Raw genomic sequence first — 14,729 nt, 5'->3', positions numbered from 1 at the left:
GTGAGCTTCTGTGTTTTGGCACTTGTAAAACATCTCTGGGGGAAGGCAGGGCCTGCCCAGCTTGTAAAGAGTGTTTTAAGATCTTATTTTAGGATTTTTTCACATCCCTGGTCTGCTTAGAATTGCACTTAGGGAGCGTGGGAGGGAATTTTTAGGTTTCTCTTTCGAAAGGAGAAGACTGAAATACCTGTCAGGTTTTGCTGTGAAAGGAGGTGAATAGGAGGGAGATGTATGAGGAAAGGGGTAGCACAGGAAATACTTCTCCCTTATCATTCATGCATATTTAACCTGGATCATCTAAATAATCGGTCCATCATTCCTAAATGTGGAGGCATGTGCACAGCGCCAGGAAAAAATGCTCTCTCTGATTTTCCTGTATGATTCTATCCATGTTTTTTCTGCAGCTGCTAAGGAGTTGTTTCCAATCCATTTAACTGCAGATTGAGCTCTGATCCCTGAAGTCCCTCATCTCCCTGGAAACGACAATTACTCGATTCTACTCTTGTTCTGAAGGAAAAAGCTTTTAGTTTCTGCACTTCAGGCAGTCGCCCTGCCTTTCATTGTTCTGAAGCCCTAAAAGCTGTATTCTTTCACTTGAGAATATCTCCCTTCTATATATCCAGAAATTAGCAGCCACACACAGTCGTGAGCAATTACTTACCCTGGAATATTCTGTGGTGAGGCAGGGAGAAGTGTTGAAGGCATGATTCTAGTTAACATGCTGGTTTTTTTGGAGGGGTGGCAGGGTTATTAGAAACCTTCCCGTGGCCAAGAAATGTCTGTTTTGACGTAGCTGGGCTTGGAATCACACTGATGATGTTTGTCAGGCCTTGCATTTTCATGACAGGAAGTGCAGTGGCCCAAGCTGGCTGAAGGCTGGGAGTTGGGCTCTGTACAGGAGAGCTGATGCAGGAACATCCTCTGGGAGCATCCCATGTGCATCTCCTCCCTGCTGCCGTGTCCCCAGAGCTCGTTCCTGTTTTAACTTGTTTGCTCAGTGACATTCTGCAGCCCTGCAGTCCAGTTAGTCACCACTGCCAGAGCCTGGGATGAGATTGCCTGGCTCCATCATCACTGCTTATATCTTTTGTAGCCAGAGCTTCTCTGGGGAGGCTGACTAATGCTTCTGCCTCCCTGGGGGAACTCACTGCCACAGCCTTCAGTTGGGGTAGGGTTGGAACTGAGAGGAAAACCAGCCTCTGTCAAAATGTGCTGTTGAAGGGTTTGACCTCCTTCCACTGCCCTTGAAGTTTTTCATCCATGCCAGTGTAGCTGCCCCCGGTTCTGGTCATTGCCACACATAACTGGTGTCCCCTTTCGAAGTCTGGCAGGGAGTGGGCTGTAATGAGGTGTTTACGAGCCTTGTTCCAATTGCTGGGAGATGTTCCTGACTCCCAGCTTTTGTGTCCGGTTTTGTCTGTCAGCGGCACATCCTTGCTGGTGTCATAGGAAAAAAGTTGGAAGCTTTGTGCCTTTGGAAATGACACGTTAGCACAGATTTGTAAATGTCACTGTGCTGGGCTTTCCAGAGGGCTGCCTAAAGCCCTTGGTATGTCCTCTCAGCCGTGTAGAACTGTTCCCATCCTGCCATAAAAGCACTTTCTAGTGTGCTGTGCCTGTTACAAAGTCAATTTAATCGAAGTGCTTTACATAGACTCCCAGTTCGTTTGGAACTTGGAATCAGATGGTCTCTCATCAAGTTGTTATTATGCTACTGTTGGAAATAGATGTGCTGCTCGCCCACACCTTCGCTGTGTCTGCCTAGGGATAGCAAACACCCATCTCTTACCTACTAAACATCTGTTGGGAGGGAGCTGTGTGCTCTTGAGAAAGCACTGCCCAAAACAGGTGTCAAATTGGTAAAGATCTCTGCTCTGAATTGCAGTAAGTTAGGAACCTAGTAATTGCTGTGATACCAAAAGTTTTATTTAAACAGTCCTCCGTGCCTGTGCTTGCAAGCCTATGACTTATACCTCTGGAATGCCAGTTTTTGGCTGCCAGGAGAAGAGGGTCATCCGTGGCCTTTCCTTGGGAGGTCAGGTAATGGACACCAGTGCCTGTTGTCCACTTGGGAGGCCTGGGGACGTCACAGCCCTCTGAGAAGTCTCATCTTCCTCCCTTCGTTTGAACACTGGATAATTTGTAGCTGCTCTGTAGGTTTTAGCTTGTGCCTGCCAGCGGTGTGAAGATGGACTGTATGGTTGGGAGGTTTTGCTGGTGTGGAAAGCAGCTAATTCATACATGGTGCACTGACAGCACTCTGTGCTTTCCTGTGCATGCTGCTGGAAAACAACTCAAACTAAACAAATGTACAAATGCCACCTTATTACGTTTAAATGATGTTTCTGTTCTAGTCTTGTGTGGTATTCCCTTCTCCAAACCTCCTGTAGTGAAGGATCTCCCCCAGCAGCACCATGTACTGTGGGCTCTTGACAAGTATCTGCTTCCCCAAAATATCCCTGTTTAATAATTCATATTGCTCAGGCAGTGCATAATTCTGATTCTTTCTTCCCTCAGAGAAGCCATTTCTTTACTTTCCTTCCCTTGGATTTCGATGCAGGCTGCAATTTTCTCTGCTAATTGCAGTTTGGATGTCAGACCGCTAAGATAGCAAAGTGAATCCAGTTCGGTTTTCGCTCCAAAACTTGCAATCCTGTTGGTCTGGGACCAGAGCAGTTTTGCAGGGGTAACTCCAAGCTGTCATCTTGATATTCAGGTATTACTGGTATCAGTGAAGCAAAGGGAGAGCAGCTACCCCAGAACATAAGACTGGAGCAAGCAGTGCTGGCATAGACGAGTGCTGACTCCACCACGGCTCACAATCGCAGCCACGTTTCAGGGACGACAGCAACAACACAAGGACAACTGTTGCTGAGCTCCCAGAGGAGGAATTCTCAGTATTTTTATATCTCCCAAAGGAATGGGAAGCAAAGGCCGTGTTCTGTAAATATAGTGCTGCGGGGTGTGTTTGCTCAGGCAAATGAGGCGCGGCTGTAACTCGAAGCTACCTGGCAACCGGGGTGCCGTCAGTCCCTCCCTGCTCTGTCCCCTTCTTTCCCACCCTTGCTTTGCACTAAGGAGCTCAGTGCTGGCATTAAGTTCCCTGCCAGTGCTGAGTAGCTTTCCCCAGAGCCAGCCAACAGAGTATTACATTGCCTTATTTAATCCCTACGGAAACTTACGGGCTGCCAGGGAAGCAGATGATTAAGCCCAAGCCTGCGGCAGAATATTCACCCCGAGTGTGGCGTTGTTTTGACACGCAACTGCTTTCTGCTGTGTTTTCACTCTGCCAAAAGCAGATGTGCTTTGCTTGACAAATGCACCAGTGAAGCAGCTCCCACTTCAGTCCAGCTTATCACAGCATTTGTAGAATCACAGAGTGATTTGGGTTGGAAGGGACCTTAAAGATCGTGAAGTTCCACCCCTCCTGCCATGGGCAGGGATACCTTCCAGTAGACCAGGTTGCTCCAAGCCCTGTCCAGCCTGGCCTTGGACACTTCCAGGAATGCTGTGTTCCACAGCTTCTCTGGGCAACCTGTGCTAGGGCCTCGCCACCCTCACAGGGACGAATTACTTTATAACATCTAATCTAACCCTGCCCTGTGTCAGTTTGTAGCCATTTCCCTTTGTCCTGTCACTCCAGACCCTTGTCCAGAGTCCCACTCCAGCTCTCTTGGAGCCCATTCAGGCACTGGAAGGGGCTTTAAGGTTTCAAGAGAGCCATCTGGTCTCTTCTCCAGGTTTAGCACTCCCAGCTCTCTCAGCCTGTCCCCACAGCAGAGTTGCTCCATCCCTCTGAGCATCTTCATGGCCTCCTCTCGACTCACACTTACACAGGGTTGACCTCAGAGATGGAATCCATGGGGCTCCCCTCTTGTATAAATTGTGCTTGCATGAAAGAAAGCTCGCTGGCATCTCTGGAATAGCCAGCCTTGGTTTCACTCCTCACTCAGGCCGTGTAAGATAGGCTTTTTATATTTAGGTGTTCAGCTCTTCTGAGAAACAGTTGTGTTGTACTTGTGTTGTACTGTACCCAAGGAGTGCTGGTCACTTATTAAGCTTTAGTCATGATTTATGCTTCAGCTTTATTCCTTGTAAAATGAGATACATCTTGGTTTTGCTGCTGACAGTTTTCTCTCGCCTTGTTGCCTCTTGCTCACATGGTGTCATTGGAAATACCTGGCTCACACAAAATATGGATTTGGCTTCTGTGCGTAAAGAAATGAGCTTCTTGAGTGTCTCTCTTCTATAATTTTCTTGTTTTGTGGGATTTGCTGGTTCAGTGTGACCATGTTTTGTTTACCTTGGTATTGGGTTAAAATTGGCTGTTTGGGACTTTATCCTTTAACTGAAAGGCAGGATGGCTTTATGGACATTGTCTGTTTGATTTACACACCTTATTCAGTGAAATCCTTGTGGTCTGAGTAGTATCCTGCTATTTATTAACCTCTGAGTTATTCCAGAGTTAATCCATGTGGCCTGGAAACCTGAGTAAGCACCTCCTCTCCCATCCCACTCCCACATTTTTTCCAGGTACTCCAAATGAGCCTGCTGAACACCAGTTGTCATTGGCTTGGGATGCCCTGGAGAGCCCTAGGTCGGTCTAAGATAATGGAACTGCCATGCACTTTCTCATTAAACAGCCCAGGAAATTGGCAGTAATTAAAAATACGGAAGTTAACTAAATAGGGCTGTCTCTGAAGAGCTTCTGTCTGTGCTCTCACCATCACATCAGAAACAGGCTTCTCTGCAGTGGTGTCTAATTTATGATTTTTAAAGGGTGCCCTAAGAGAAAAAGGTGAAACTCCTCGCTTGGCCAAGGAATAGAGATGTGAGTGTCAAGGCAAGAGCCATCCTGCGATTAATGGCTTTTGCAGGAAGGTGTTGGACCATTCCTTATTAATAGAGAGGTTCAACCAGGTCTGACCAGAGGAAGATGAATGGAAAATGTGCTGCTTTTGGAAAATGCAGTAGTAGATTCCCAGGTCTCCTACCTGCTGCCCACTCCTCGTTAATCACCACGGCTTCAGCCGTTCCCAGAGGTGACACTGCATCACGCTGGAACAGATCACTGGTTCTCCCACGGTCTGTCCCCATGCAGGGCCCTGAGGAGGGCTGAGACTTCCAGGGAAGGATGGTGCTGCACAGCAGGACAGGGGACAAGCTGGGGTGACATCCAGCGGTGCCACTGGGGGCTGCAGGAGGTACCTGGCTGAACCTGAGCTCTGCAGGTGGTGGGTTGTGTCACGTAGCCCTTGTCATTAGTGTGTTAGAAGCTGCAGGTTGCAGCCCCCGTGCAGTGAGATTGCTGGTAGGTGGGACAATAAAGCACTGTGATCCTACATGGTTACAGCAGGAGACAACAGGGTGATGTGAGAACTGGGACTGAAATGACATCAGTGCAACAGTGTATAGTACCCTAACTGAGATAGAAAATTTCATTTTTAGGGAGCAGGGTAAAGCAAAATAAATAGGCATGTAGAATTTTTTAAGTACAGAACTTAAAAAAATCACAAAAGAATGAAGTAGCATTTGTGAGATCTTGTTCCCTCACTTCTGTGCTGTTACAAGAGCTCCCATCTCTCCCCCTCTTCCTCAGCACTGAAAGAGCTGTCAGCATTTGATTTAGGTGTCACAAGAGCCTTATAGAGTGCTTGGATTGACCTCTTGAAGTAAAACAAACTTTGTAATGGGATTAACTGGCTTCTTTCTTAATACTCTCCGTTTTCACACGGCTTCCCTTAGCACAGCACCCTGGCAACTCCATCAGGATGATTATTCGGAGCCAAAACATGCACCGTCTGTCACATTGCTGTGAGCTAGGATGAATTTTGTCTGAAACCCTGTCATCCCGTGCCCAGGAGGCCTCCAGTAATGAGTTGTGTTCATTAGGCAGTCTTTCTGATCCTTTCCATCAGAGCGGCAGCAGTGTCATTAGTGAGGAATTGGGAGGCATTGCCGTGGGCAAACATTTCCATCCTGGCCTCTGACCTCCTCCCTGCTTTGACGTGGGGCTCTGTGGCACCCTGGTTTCTCCTGGTTTCCTGTTAGCTCCTCTGACTGCTTAGACATCCATATCCCAGTGATGGTGCTTTGGGGTGGAGCTGGGAAGAGTGAGGAGTATCCCGGGAATGCTGCGGCAGGACCACCCTGGCCAGGGCAGAGGTGCCGGTGAGGCTGCGGTAAGTGAGCGGGAAGGAGAGCAGAGACAGCAACCCCTGCTCGGTGGGGAGCCTGGGAATGGGAATTCAGAGTGATTTCGGGAACTGCCACCTCACCCCGCGCACAAATGAGGCATAAAATCCCACTGGGAAGTCGTGTGGCGCTTTGTAGATCTGCAAATGTCAAGCGGGACATGGGTGGTGACCTCGGCACCCCACGGCTCCATGATCCGTGTGTTTGCTTCCTCAGCTGAGAGGAGGTGGGGATTAATAGCTGGGATTTGGGAAGTGGACCAAGAGTACTGTTGTGTCACGTATTCTGCTTTTGTGTTAAAAGTGGCTGGGGAAATGGGAATGCTAATGAATGAGGTGTAAGCAAAAAGGGTGGCCTACTGATACTTCATTTCACAGGCACTTAAGGGGGGAAGCCTGACCTTTTCTTTAATGGAACATTTAAAGAAAAACAAGTGACTGCATTACAAGCAATCTTCCTGTCAGGGACATGTAGTTCTGGAGTTCTGTGGTGGTGCAGAAATGTAGGAGATGCAATCATCTAACAATTTTTGTTGTTGTTGTTTTTGAAGTAAGTAAATTTTGAAAGAATCTGCTGTTGGATCTCAAAGCACTATAGAGGTAGCAGATGACATTGTGTCCCCATCCCCAAATTGTCCATCAAAGGCCCTGATTGCCATGCTATTTATTTCTGATTGTGAATCCAGGTATTCTTATTGGTGAGACTTTCGGCAAATGCTTTGATTGCAAACACCATCCTTCTTGAGGCAGTGATTAAACTTTTCCTAAAAACACTTCTCAGAAGCTACAGAAGGCACCAGAAAAGAACCAGCTCAAATCTCAGCCATGACTGACACACTTCCTCCTGGTTGCAGTTAAATCACCCTCGTCTGTGAGATACAAACCACGAGTTTGCTGCTGTGTCTTGAAATCACACACAGTCGTTTGGTCCTACAAACCCAACTCAAACCTGCAGAAGGTTTTTAATCCAAACACAATTTTGGGATTTCCCTATTCTACAAATGTAGACTCTTAGCTGGAAGAAGAGATGAGATGTTGCCTCCTGACAGTTCTTTGCTGCTGCTTTGCTTAAATTGTGCCCGGAGGCGACGGCAGAGGTTTGCACAATCCAAGGGGAGGTTCTTACAGAAGAGTCGGTGTTTGGCGCTGAGTCCTGCGTGTGCTCGTGTGGGTTGTTTTGCCTTTTTACTGCATTAAGTCCTCTGTCATGTCCTGGCTCTGCCATTGATCAGTGTTAAATGGCAGGACGTGCTGGCTGGGCAGAAAGGCAGCGCTACCCGCTCATTAAGATATCTAATTACTGAGGGGAGAGGTAATGCTGCGCTTCGAGCACTGAGGTGTTAGACAAATGCGTGGGGATGTCACTCTGATGGCAGTTCTTATGTAGATAAGTCACTTCTGGCTGTCACCCTGCTCTGTCGTGTGCTGGGATGGAGTTAATGGGCACACACCATCCCCAGGCCTGCTCAGAGCTGCACTTGTCTCACACACTAAATACATTTGTGCTTTGCTTCTGCATAAATCTGTGATTGAGGCTGGGTTTGGCGAGCCTGGACTGAGAGGTTTTTTGTTGGCAGAGTTGCTGTGGCTGGGTAAGTGTTGTATGATGTAGTAGGGCTTACCTGGCTGTGTTCCCTGATAACCTCCTGCTTCCTCCAGCTTTTATCACAGCCTTCCCCATCATCACAACCCACGGCTGGCCACGGTGGGTGACACACCAGGAATGCTTATCGAGGGCTATTGTGCTCTTATCCAGCCCTTCAATAATACATGGCATTGATTTTTGCTGTGTTGAATACTATATAGTGTTTACATTCCCCGGAATAATTCAGCAGGGTAAACAGATAGTATTCTTTGGAAGTAAAGTCAATATTAACAGCGTTCAGGAGAACACTCGCTGTCTGTCTTTCATGGAAAGCAACCTTTTCTCTTGCCTGTGTTTCGAAGGGGCTGTAATTTCTGCAGAGCAGTGTTCCCTCAGAATGTTGGTCAGATACTGTGGCCCCTGAGGCTGGTTTGGGGATCCAGGATATTGTCTATCAGCAGTTTTTGCAGGCAGTAAATTCTGCTGCTGCAAGTGCCTTTGGCTGTTTTCTGGGACTGTGGCCATTCACAGCTTCAGTTCAAAGGTGGAAGCCATCCATTATTTATCTAGTTGACCTTCTGGAGCAATTTGAGGTGTATTTGTGCAGAGTAGCTGCTGGAATTGCATGTTGTAGGGTAAACTGAGGATGCTAATGGAAATGCTGTGGTGAAGGCTGCAAACAGCTCCCGTGGCACACTGCTTCCCACAGGCTTTGTGAACTCAGCCTCTGACATAGCTGCACACCTCCAAGCTGCAGACATGGCAATGGGAACACTGAAATCAGCCCATCCTCAGGGTTAGAGCTGCACCTGCAGCCTCAGAGGTTCTCTGCTGGTGTTGTCCTGCACGTGCTGCTTTGAATAACTGTAGCTCAGGAAGTTGCTCTGTGGTGGTGCCCTGTGGAGCATTGAGTAGGAATGCCCTTCGTGCCCCTCTTGGGTGGATGTCACCAGTGCCATGGGATGTTGAAAACGTCCTCATTTTTCCTTCCTGGAGAGGTTGAGATCTGCCAGGTGTCCAGAGTGCTTCTCTCATCCGGAGACTGTCTCCCTCTCTCATGGCTTTTGGTGTTTTCTAGCACATCATTAAACAAAGGAAAAACACACAGGATGAAACAGTTCCTGCTTAAATAGACCCTGACATCATCATAAATATGCAGAGCTTTGTATTGCTCCTGGAAAACCGGCAGGCCAGGAGTTGATGGAGCCTCTGGGCAGAATATGAATGCCTTGATTTTCTCTCCCCCTGAGCAGCACTGAAGAGGGCTGCTAGGACCAGCCAGCAGAGACCCAGCTATAATTGCTTGCCTGGAGCAGTAACATATTTCTGTACATCAGCTGAATACCAATGAGGACAGAAGGAAGGAAGGTATCAAACAGAACTGCAGGCAGGAGGAAAAGGAGGATAAGTGACTAAAGGAAGGATTCGGAGGCCAAGATTGGAGACAATAAGCTAGTTCTGATTAGTGCATTTTATCAGGGAGTGATTTGGGTTTTTAATGAATTTTTTCAGGAGCTGAATGCATTGCAGAGCCAGTTGATGAAAAAGGGAGCAGGAGCAAGGGGCCAGCAGTGTGACCCCAGAAGCCATTGAAAAGGCTGCTGCAAAGATAGAGACAGGGAGAGGGAACTGAGACCAGGATAACTTAACTGAAAGCAAGCACATCCTTTTGAGACTGGTGAGATTAGATTTCTCACTTGGGCCTTTTTCTTTCCTGTTCTCCTTTTTGTAATTGCACACAAGAACCCGTGACATGTGCTCTGGGATGACTCTGCTTGAGCAGAGAGGTTGGACCAGGTGACCCACTGTGGTCCCTTCCAACCTGAGCCATTCTGTGATTTAGGTTTAAGCAGCAAGAAGCATTGAAATCCTCTGTCTACGTAATTGCCAACTTAGGATAGAGTGTTGTTTATCCCTTATGTGGTTGGAGATGATAATCAGGGGGCAGATCAACCCCTCCATGACCGCAGAACTCCAAAGGAGCTACCCAGGAATGCTTTCCTGCTCTTCTCCCTGCACCTGCAGGGCATTGCTCAGGCCAGGGATGTGATGGATGGTGCTGGCTGCACTGCCTTTCTCCGTGGCTGCTCCATGAAGGAGTGGAATAAGACCCAGTTTATTTGAATTCTATCCTTAAGGGAAAATTAAAAAAAAACAGAACCAAACCCAAACCAGCATGATGTAACTTTCAAGCCTAAGGTGAAAGGAAGCACTGCAGCCTCACAGGGTGTTTTGGAGCATTTTGGATGTTTTGAAAGCACATTCAACCCATGGACTGGCTCTGAATTATCCTTTAGGATCTGGTAGTGGGAACTAAACATGGAGATCTGATGAGCTAAAAATAATGCTGGAAAGAACAGGCTTAGTGTCTCATGAGTCACCGAATGTCAGCATCTGCCTTTTCTTCCTGAAATAATGTCGTGGAGGCTTTGGAGGAGCTGGGGGTGGGGATGAAACCCGGCAGTGCAGCCCTCATTGCTAAGCTCCAAAAGCATCACCTGTGTCCCTTTCTGTGGGCAGCTGCACTTTAAAAATAGCCAGGAGAGGCTGTTTCCAGGCAGCAGCAGCAGCAGCGTTTGAGGTACCTGAGCATCCTAGCCCGCGTTCCGCAGGACTTGTGCTGCTCCCGGGTGACGTCATGGCTCTGCAGGGACCAGGAATGCGATGCTAGACCTGTGTCTTGGCCGAGCTGAGGCTGTGGGGTGTGCTCAAAGGCTTCCAGCCCTGCCCCAGAGCAGGGAAGCTGCTCAGACCTGGGAGATACAGCGATCCTTTCGTCCTTTGCCCTTTTCCTCCTCCGATGGTGCAAAACAGGCTTTGCTGCATAGGTGGCGTTCAGAGGTTTGCCTTAGGGGGGTGTTTGGAGAGGGGAAGGAGCGTGTGGATTTGACCTACATCCTGCACATCGTGTCCAGGAAGCCTGAAAGGCGTAATGGGAGGAATGTATTCTCATTTTCACCTCCATTAATTTTATCGGATTGCTGCGTTGCGTTTAGATCGTAATTGCTACAAATACAAAGGGAAGGAGAGGGCAAATTGCCCTGTTGCTCCCTGGCTGATCAGCTGCAGGGATTCTGTTGTTTTAAAGCCATGTATAAGGGAAAAGCTGCTGCCATGTAGTGTGGCATCTGATTTGGGCTAAAACCATCTTTTTTGTACTGGAAATGTTATTTGCTTTGTTAGAGAGAATCTAACATCTCAGTGAATGAGCAATTGCTGAGGCTGACAGAAAGGAGAGACTCCTGCTAGCAGCCAGGTGCAAAGTGTCTCAGCCTTCCAAAGCATCATAATGTGTTTTATTTGTATGAATTTTTTGAGCCAGCTTTTCTGGCTCAAAAACAAACAGAATTACCAGATCTGTTTGATTTTCTCCAGACAGCTGATGTAGGGAATTGTAGCTGAATTGAGGGCAGTGTAACCTTTTAAGTGGGCAGTCAGAAACAAGTTAGTTGGAAAAACATCCCCAGGTGAGAAGGTAGTGGGCCCACAATCCCCTTTTTTCGAAGAAGAGCTCTATATGGGTATTTAAAACTCCGTACAGAGCCTGCTGTAGGATTTATATATGTTAATGTATTGCTGCCTTTTCCCTTGCCCCCACAACCTCTGAAATGGCTGGTGGTAATTCCTGTACTGCCCGTGCTCTCTCAGGCTTTTAGTGCACTAATTCACAGTTGTTTATGTTAATACAAACTAAAATACTGCCTCACCAAAGCCTCCCAGCTGAGCACTGCCTCACTGCTGTAGCCTTTGTACAAATCCATGTCCTCTGCGAAATGTGGCCCTCAGCTTCCACCTGCTGTTCAGAGCCAGAACGGCAGCTCTGCTCTAAGTCCAGGAAAATAAAGATTGTGGAATATCCTGAGTTGAAATCCACAAGGATCCTCGAGTCCAGCTCCTGGCCCTGCACAGGACCATTCCAAGAAACTCCACCATGTGCCTCAGGGCGTTGCCCAAACATGAACTCTGGCAAGCTTGGGGCTGTGACCACTTCCCTGGGAGCTTATTCCAAATATTACTGTAAATTTTAGTCCCAGGTGCTAAATGTTGAACAAGATGAAAGTGGAATTTAAATAAGGACATAGAGCAGGTCCTGCTAAGGCTTTTGGTTTGGTTCCAATTGATATTAGTTGTATTTCCCCAGAACCTGGATAAAAGAGGTGATTTCCACTGCTCCAATCAGGCAGTTTGTAGCTGGTGGAAGAAGGGATGTGCTCTCGCTTCTACAGAAGTATGTTTTTCTTCTCTTTTCCAGCTAAAAACCACAGTGACACCCAAGTGTTCTTCTACCTGTGGATTATCTTCTGTTTCATCAGCTCTTGCTATACCCTCATTTGGGACCTGAAGATGGACTGGGGTCTCTTTGACAAAAATGCTGGTGAAAATACCTTTCTCCGAGAAGGAATTGTCTACCCACAGAAAGTGCGTATGCAGCCTGCTCTTACCTTAGGAAAGGCTTTTATTATTTTAACCAAACTTGCTGAGTTTAGAGCATGTTGCAGTTGGCCCCTGGAGCATTTGAATGCTACGGGCAGGGGTTTTCCAGCAGTAGATTATTGGTTTTGCAGAGATCATTTCTATTCACTTTGCTTGCGATCAAGCAGCAAATTTTGCAGCTTCCTGAAGACCTGATGAGGTCTCTTCTGTGTTTGTTGAGCTGTCCTGTTCCTGTTTTTTCCCCAGGCATACTACTATTGTGCCATTGTAGAAGACGTCATCCTGCGTTTTGCGTGGACCATCCAGATCTCCCTCACTTCCATGCAAATCTTTCCCTATGCTGCGGACATCATTTCTACTGTATTTGCCCCACTTGAGGTGTTCCGGTAAGGCTGCTGGGCTGAGCAGCTCATTTCTCCTTGATTTTCACGTTTTTATTCTGTAACATCAGCGTGGGGGGAAGTGCCTGCGTGCTTGGACATGGAATGGAGTGGTCTTTATTTCTGGAGACTGGAATTAACAGGAATATTTAATCCAAACAGGGTGCTGAGTGGAGAAAGGTGTAGGGGGCTCTGTCACAATGTGGAGCTGACTCCTTCCCACTGAGTTTGCAGTTCCTGCTGAACTGTGACATAGTCTAAGTTTTTACCAAATTTCATCTTGAAATTTCCAGCTGAAACTTTACTCGATTCTCAACTCTCCAATTTTAAAACCTCTGCTTCTTTTCTGAATGTAATTTGTACTTTGCATCATTGGTTTGGATCCTGCAAGGTTCCAGGGCTCTTTATACAAGGTTCCAGCTCTTTACTGTAGCTGGAAACTCACCTCCACAGCTTCCTGGGCAGAACTTGAAGCTGGCTGTTACTCATATGGCTGCTGGAGGTGGCCTTTGGCTTGCAGTGCCTGGTGCCTCCATGCTGCCCATTAGGATAAGGAATGCACCTGACAGGTTCTGTTGTTCTCCAGAGGAAAGATGCTGCAGCAGGTGCTGCTGTTAGTCACTGGTTGTTTCTCCATGCCCCCAGCCCGTTCCCAGAGGCACTTTGATCCACGAGAAGTCAGCGGTGCCCAGGAGCAAGCACAGGTAACGCCTGTAAAAGCGGTAATTTTTCCCTCTTCTCCCTCTAGGCGGTTTGTGTGGAACTTCTTCCGTCTGGAGAACGAGCACCTGAACAACTGCGGCGAGTTCCGTGCGGTGAGGGACATCTCGGTGGCGCCGCTCAACGCCGACGACCTGACGCTCTTGGATCAGATGATGGACCAGGAGGATGGCGTGCGGAACCGCCGCAAGAACAAGCAGTGGAAGCGCAGCCTGAGCGTGTCCTTGCGCAGGCCTCGCCTCGCTTCACAGTACGTGGGGCAAAATCCCCTATGGGAGCTGTTGTTAATGCCTGGTGGGCGTTATGGGTTGGGAATCATGCAGAGGTCTCAGCCAAAATGGTCTTCAGAGGGAGGAGAGGTCCAATTAGTAAACAAGTGATGCCTCTCTCTGCCAGGGATTGATTCATCCTTTGCATCTATTGCTCTGGTAAACCATCAGAAAAGGGAGTTGCCTTTTTACAAGACTCCTCCCCTGCAGAAATAGTCTGCCAGAGGTTATAAATGCAAACTGGAGGAGAGGCTCTCCTTGACCAGCCCTTCTGGGGACTTAAAGAGGGAAAGGGACTCTTTATACTTGATAGTGACGGGAGAAGGGGCAATGGTTTTAAACTGACACAGGGCAGGGTTAGGTTAGATATTAAGAAGAAATTCTTCCTTGGGAGGGTGGTGAGGCCCTGGCACAGGTTGCCCAGAGAAGCTGTGGCTGTCCCATCCCTTGAAGTGTTCAAGGCCAGGCTGGATGTGGCCCTGAACAATCTGTTCTAGTGAGGGGCAGAGTGAGTTGGCAGGAGAGTTGGAACCAGATGAACTTTAATGTCCCTTCCAATCCAAACCATTCTATGATTCTGTATGATTCCAGTTATTCTTTGGCTTCATATATGAGATCTCAGACTCCTTCCTCTCTCAAATCTGAACCCATACATTTTTTTCTCCCCACCCATCCTTCTTGCACCCCCAACGTTTCCCCGTGCTGCACCCAACCCCTGAACGTGCCGACTGCATGTTTTCCCTGCAGTGCCTGTGCTGCTCTGAGCATCACAGGGTGCTCCCGTGTCCTGGTGTCCCTCCTGCTCCAGCAGCACAGCTGTGGAGCCCTGCCCTTTGGCCAGGGAACGAGGCCAGGCTCCTCAGGGATGCTGAGGCACAGCGGGTCAGCAGTGTTGTGCAATCCCTGCAGCACTGCATGGGCGGGGTGGGAGGAGGAGGAGAAGGGTGTGCTCTGGCCTCAGGGCTGTGCTTGGCTCTTCTCCCTGCTGGCTCGGAGTGCACGGATGGGACCAACACCAAACAGCCTTCGGGTCCTGCTAGGGACTGAAAAATGTTATGCAAAGGGAATGTGGGCCAAAGCCTGGTGGAATTCCCTCTGACCATGCCTGTTTACACCTCGGACATGCAGCAAATGTGCCAGGCATATC

General features: G+C 48.2%; 1 protein-coding gene across 1 annotated transcript in view; it reads left to right on the top strand.

Moving 5' to 3' along the window:
• Positions 1-14,729, top strand: part of XPR1 (xenotropic and polytropic retrovirus receptor 1) — a 102,711-nt gene that overhangs the window by 87,193 nt on the left and 789 nt on the right. The window contains exons 12-14 of the mRNA XM_085068578.1: positions 12,032-12,198; positions 12,460-12,599; positions 13,342-13,563. Coding sequence (XP_084924704.1) covers positions 12,032-12,198; positions 12,460-12,599; positions 13,342-13,563 — 529 coding nt within the window. The remainder of the gene's footprint in view (positions 1-12,031; positions 12,199-12,459; positions 12,600-13,341; positions 13,564-14,729) is intronic.

Source organism: Lichenostomus cassidix, chromosome 8 (genome assembly GCF_008360975.1).
Source record: "Lichenostomus cassidix isolate B80296 chromosome 8, HeHo_3.0, whole genome shotgun sequence".
NCBI lineage: Eukaryota > Metazoa > Chordata > Aves > Passeriformes > Meliphagidae > Lichenostomus > Lichenostomus cassidix.
Note: the sequence above shows the minus strand (reverse complement) of the source record. Positions and strands in the feature narration are given on the sequence as shown.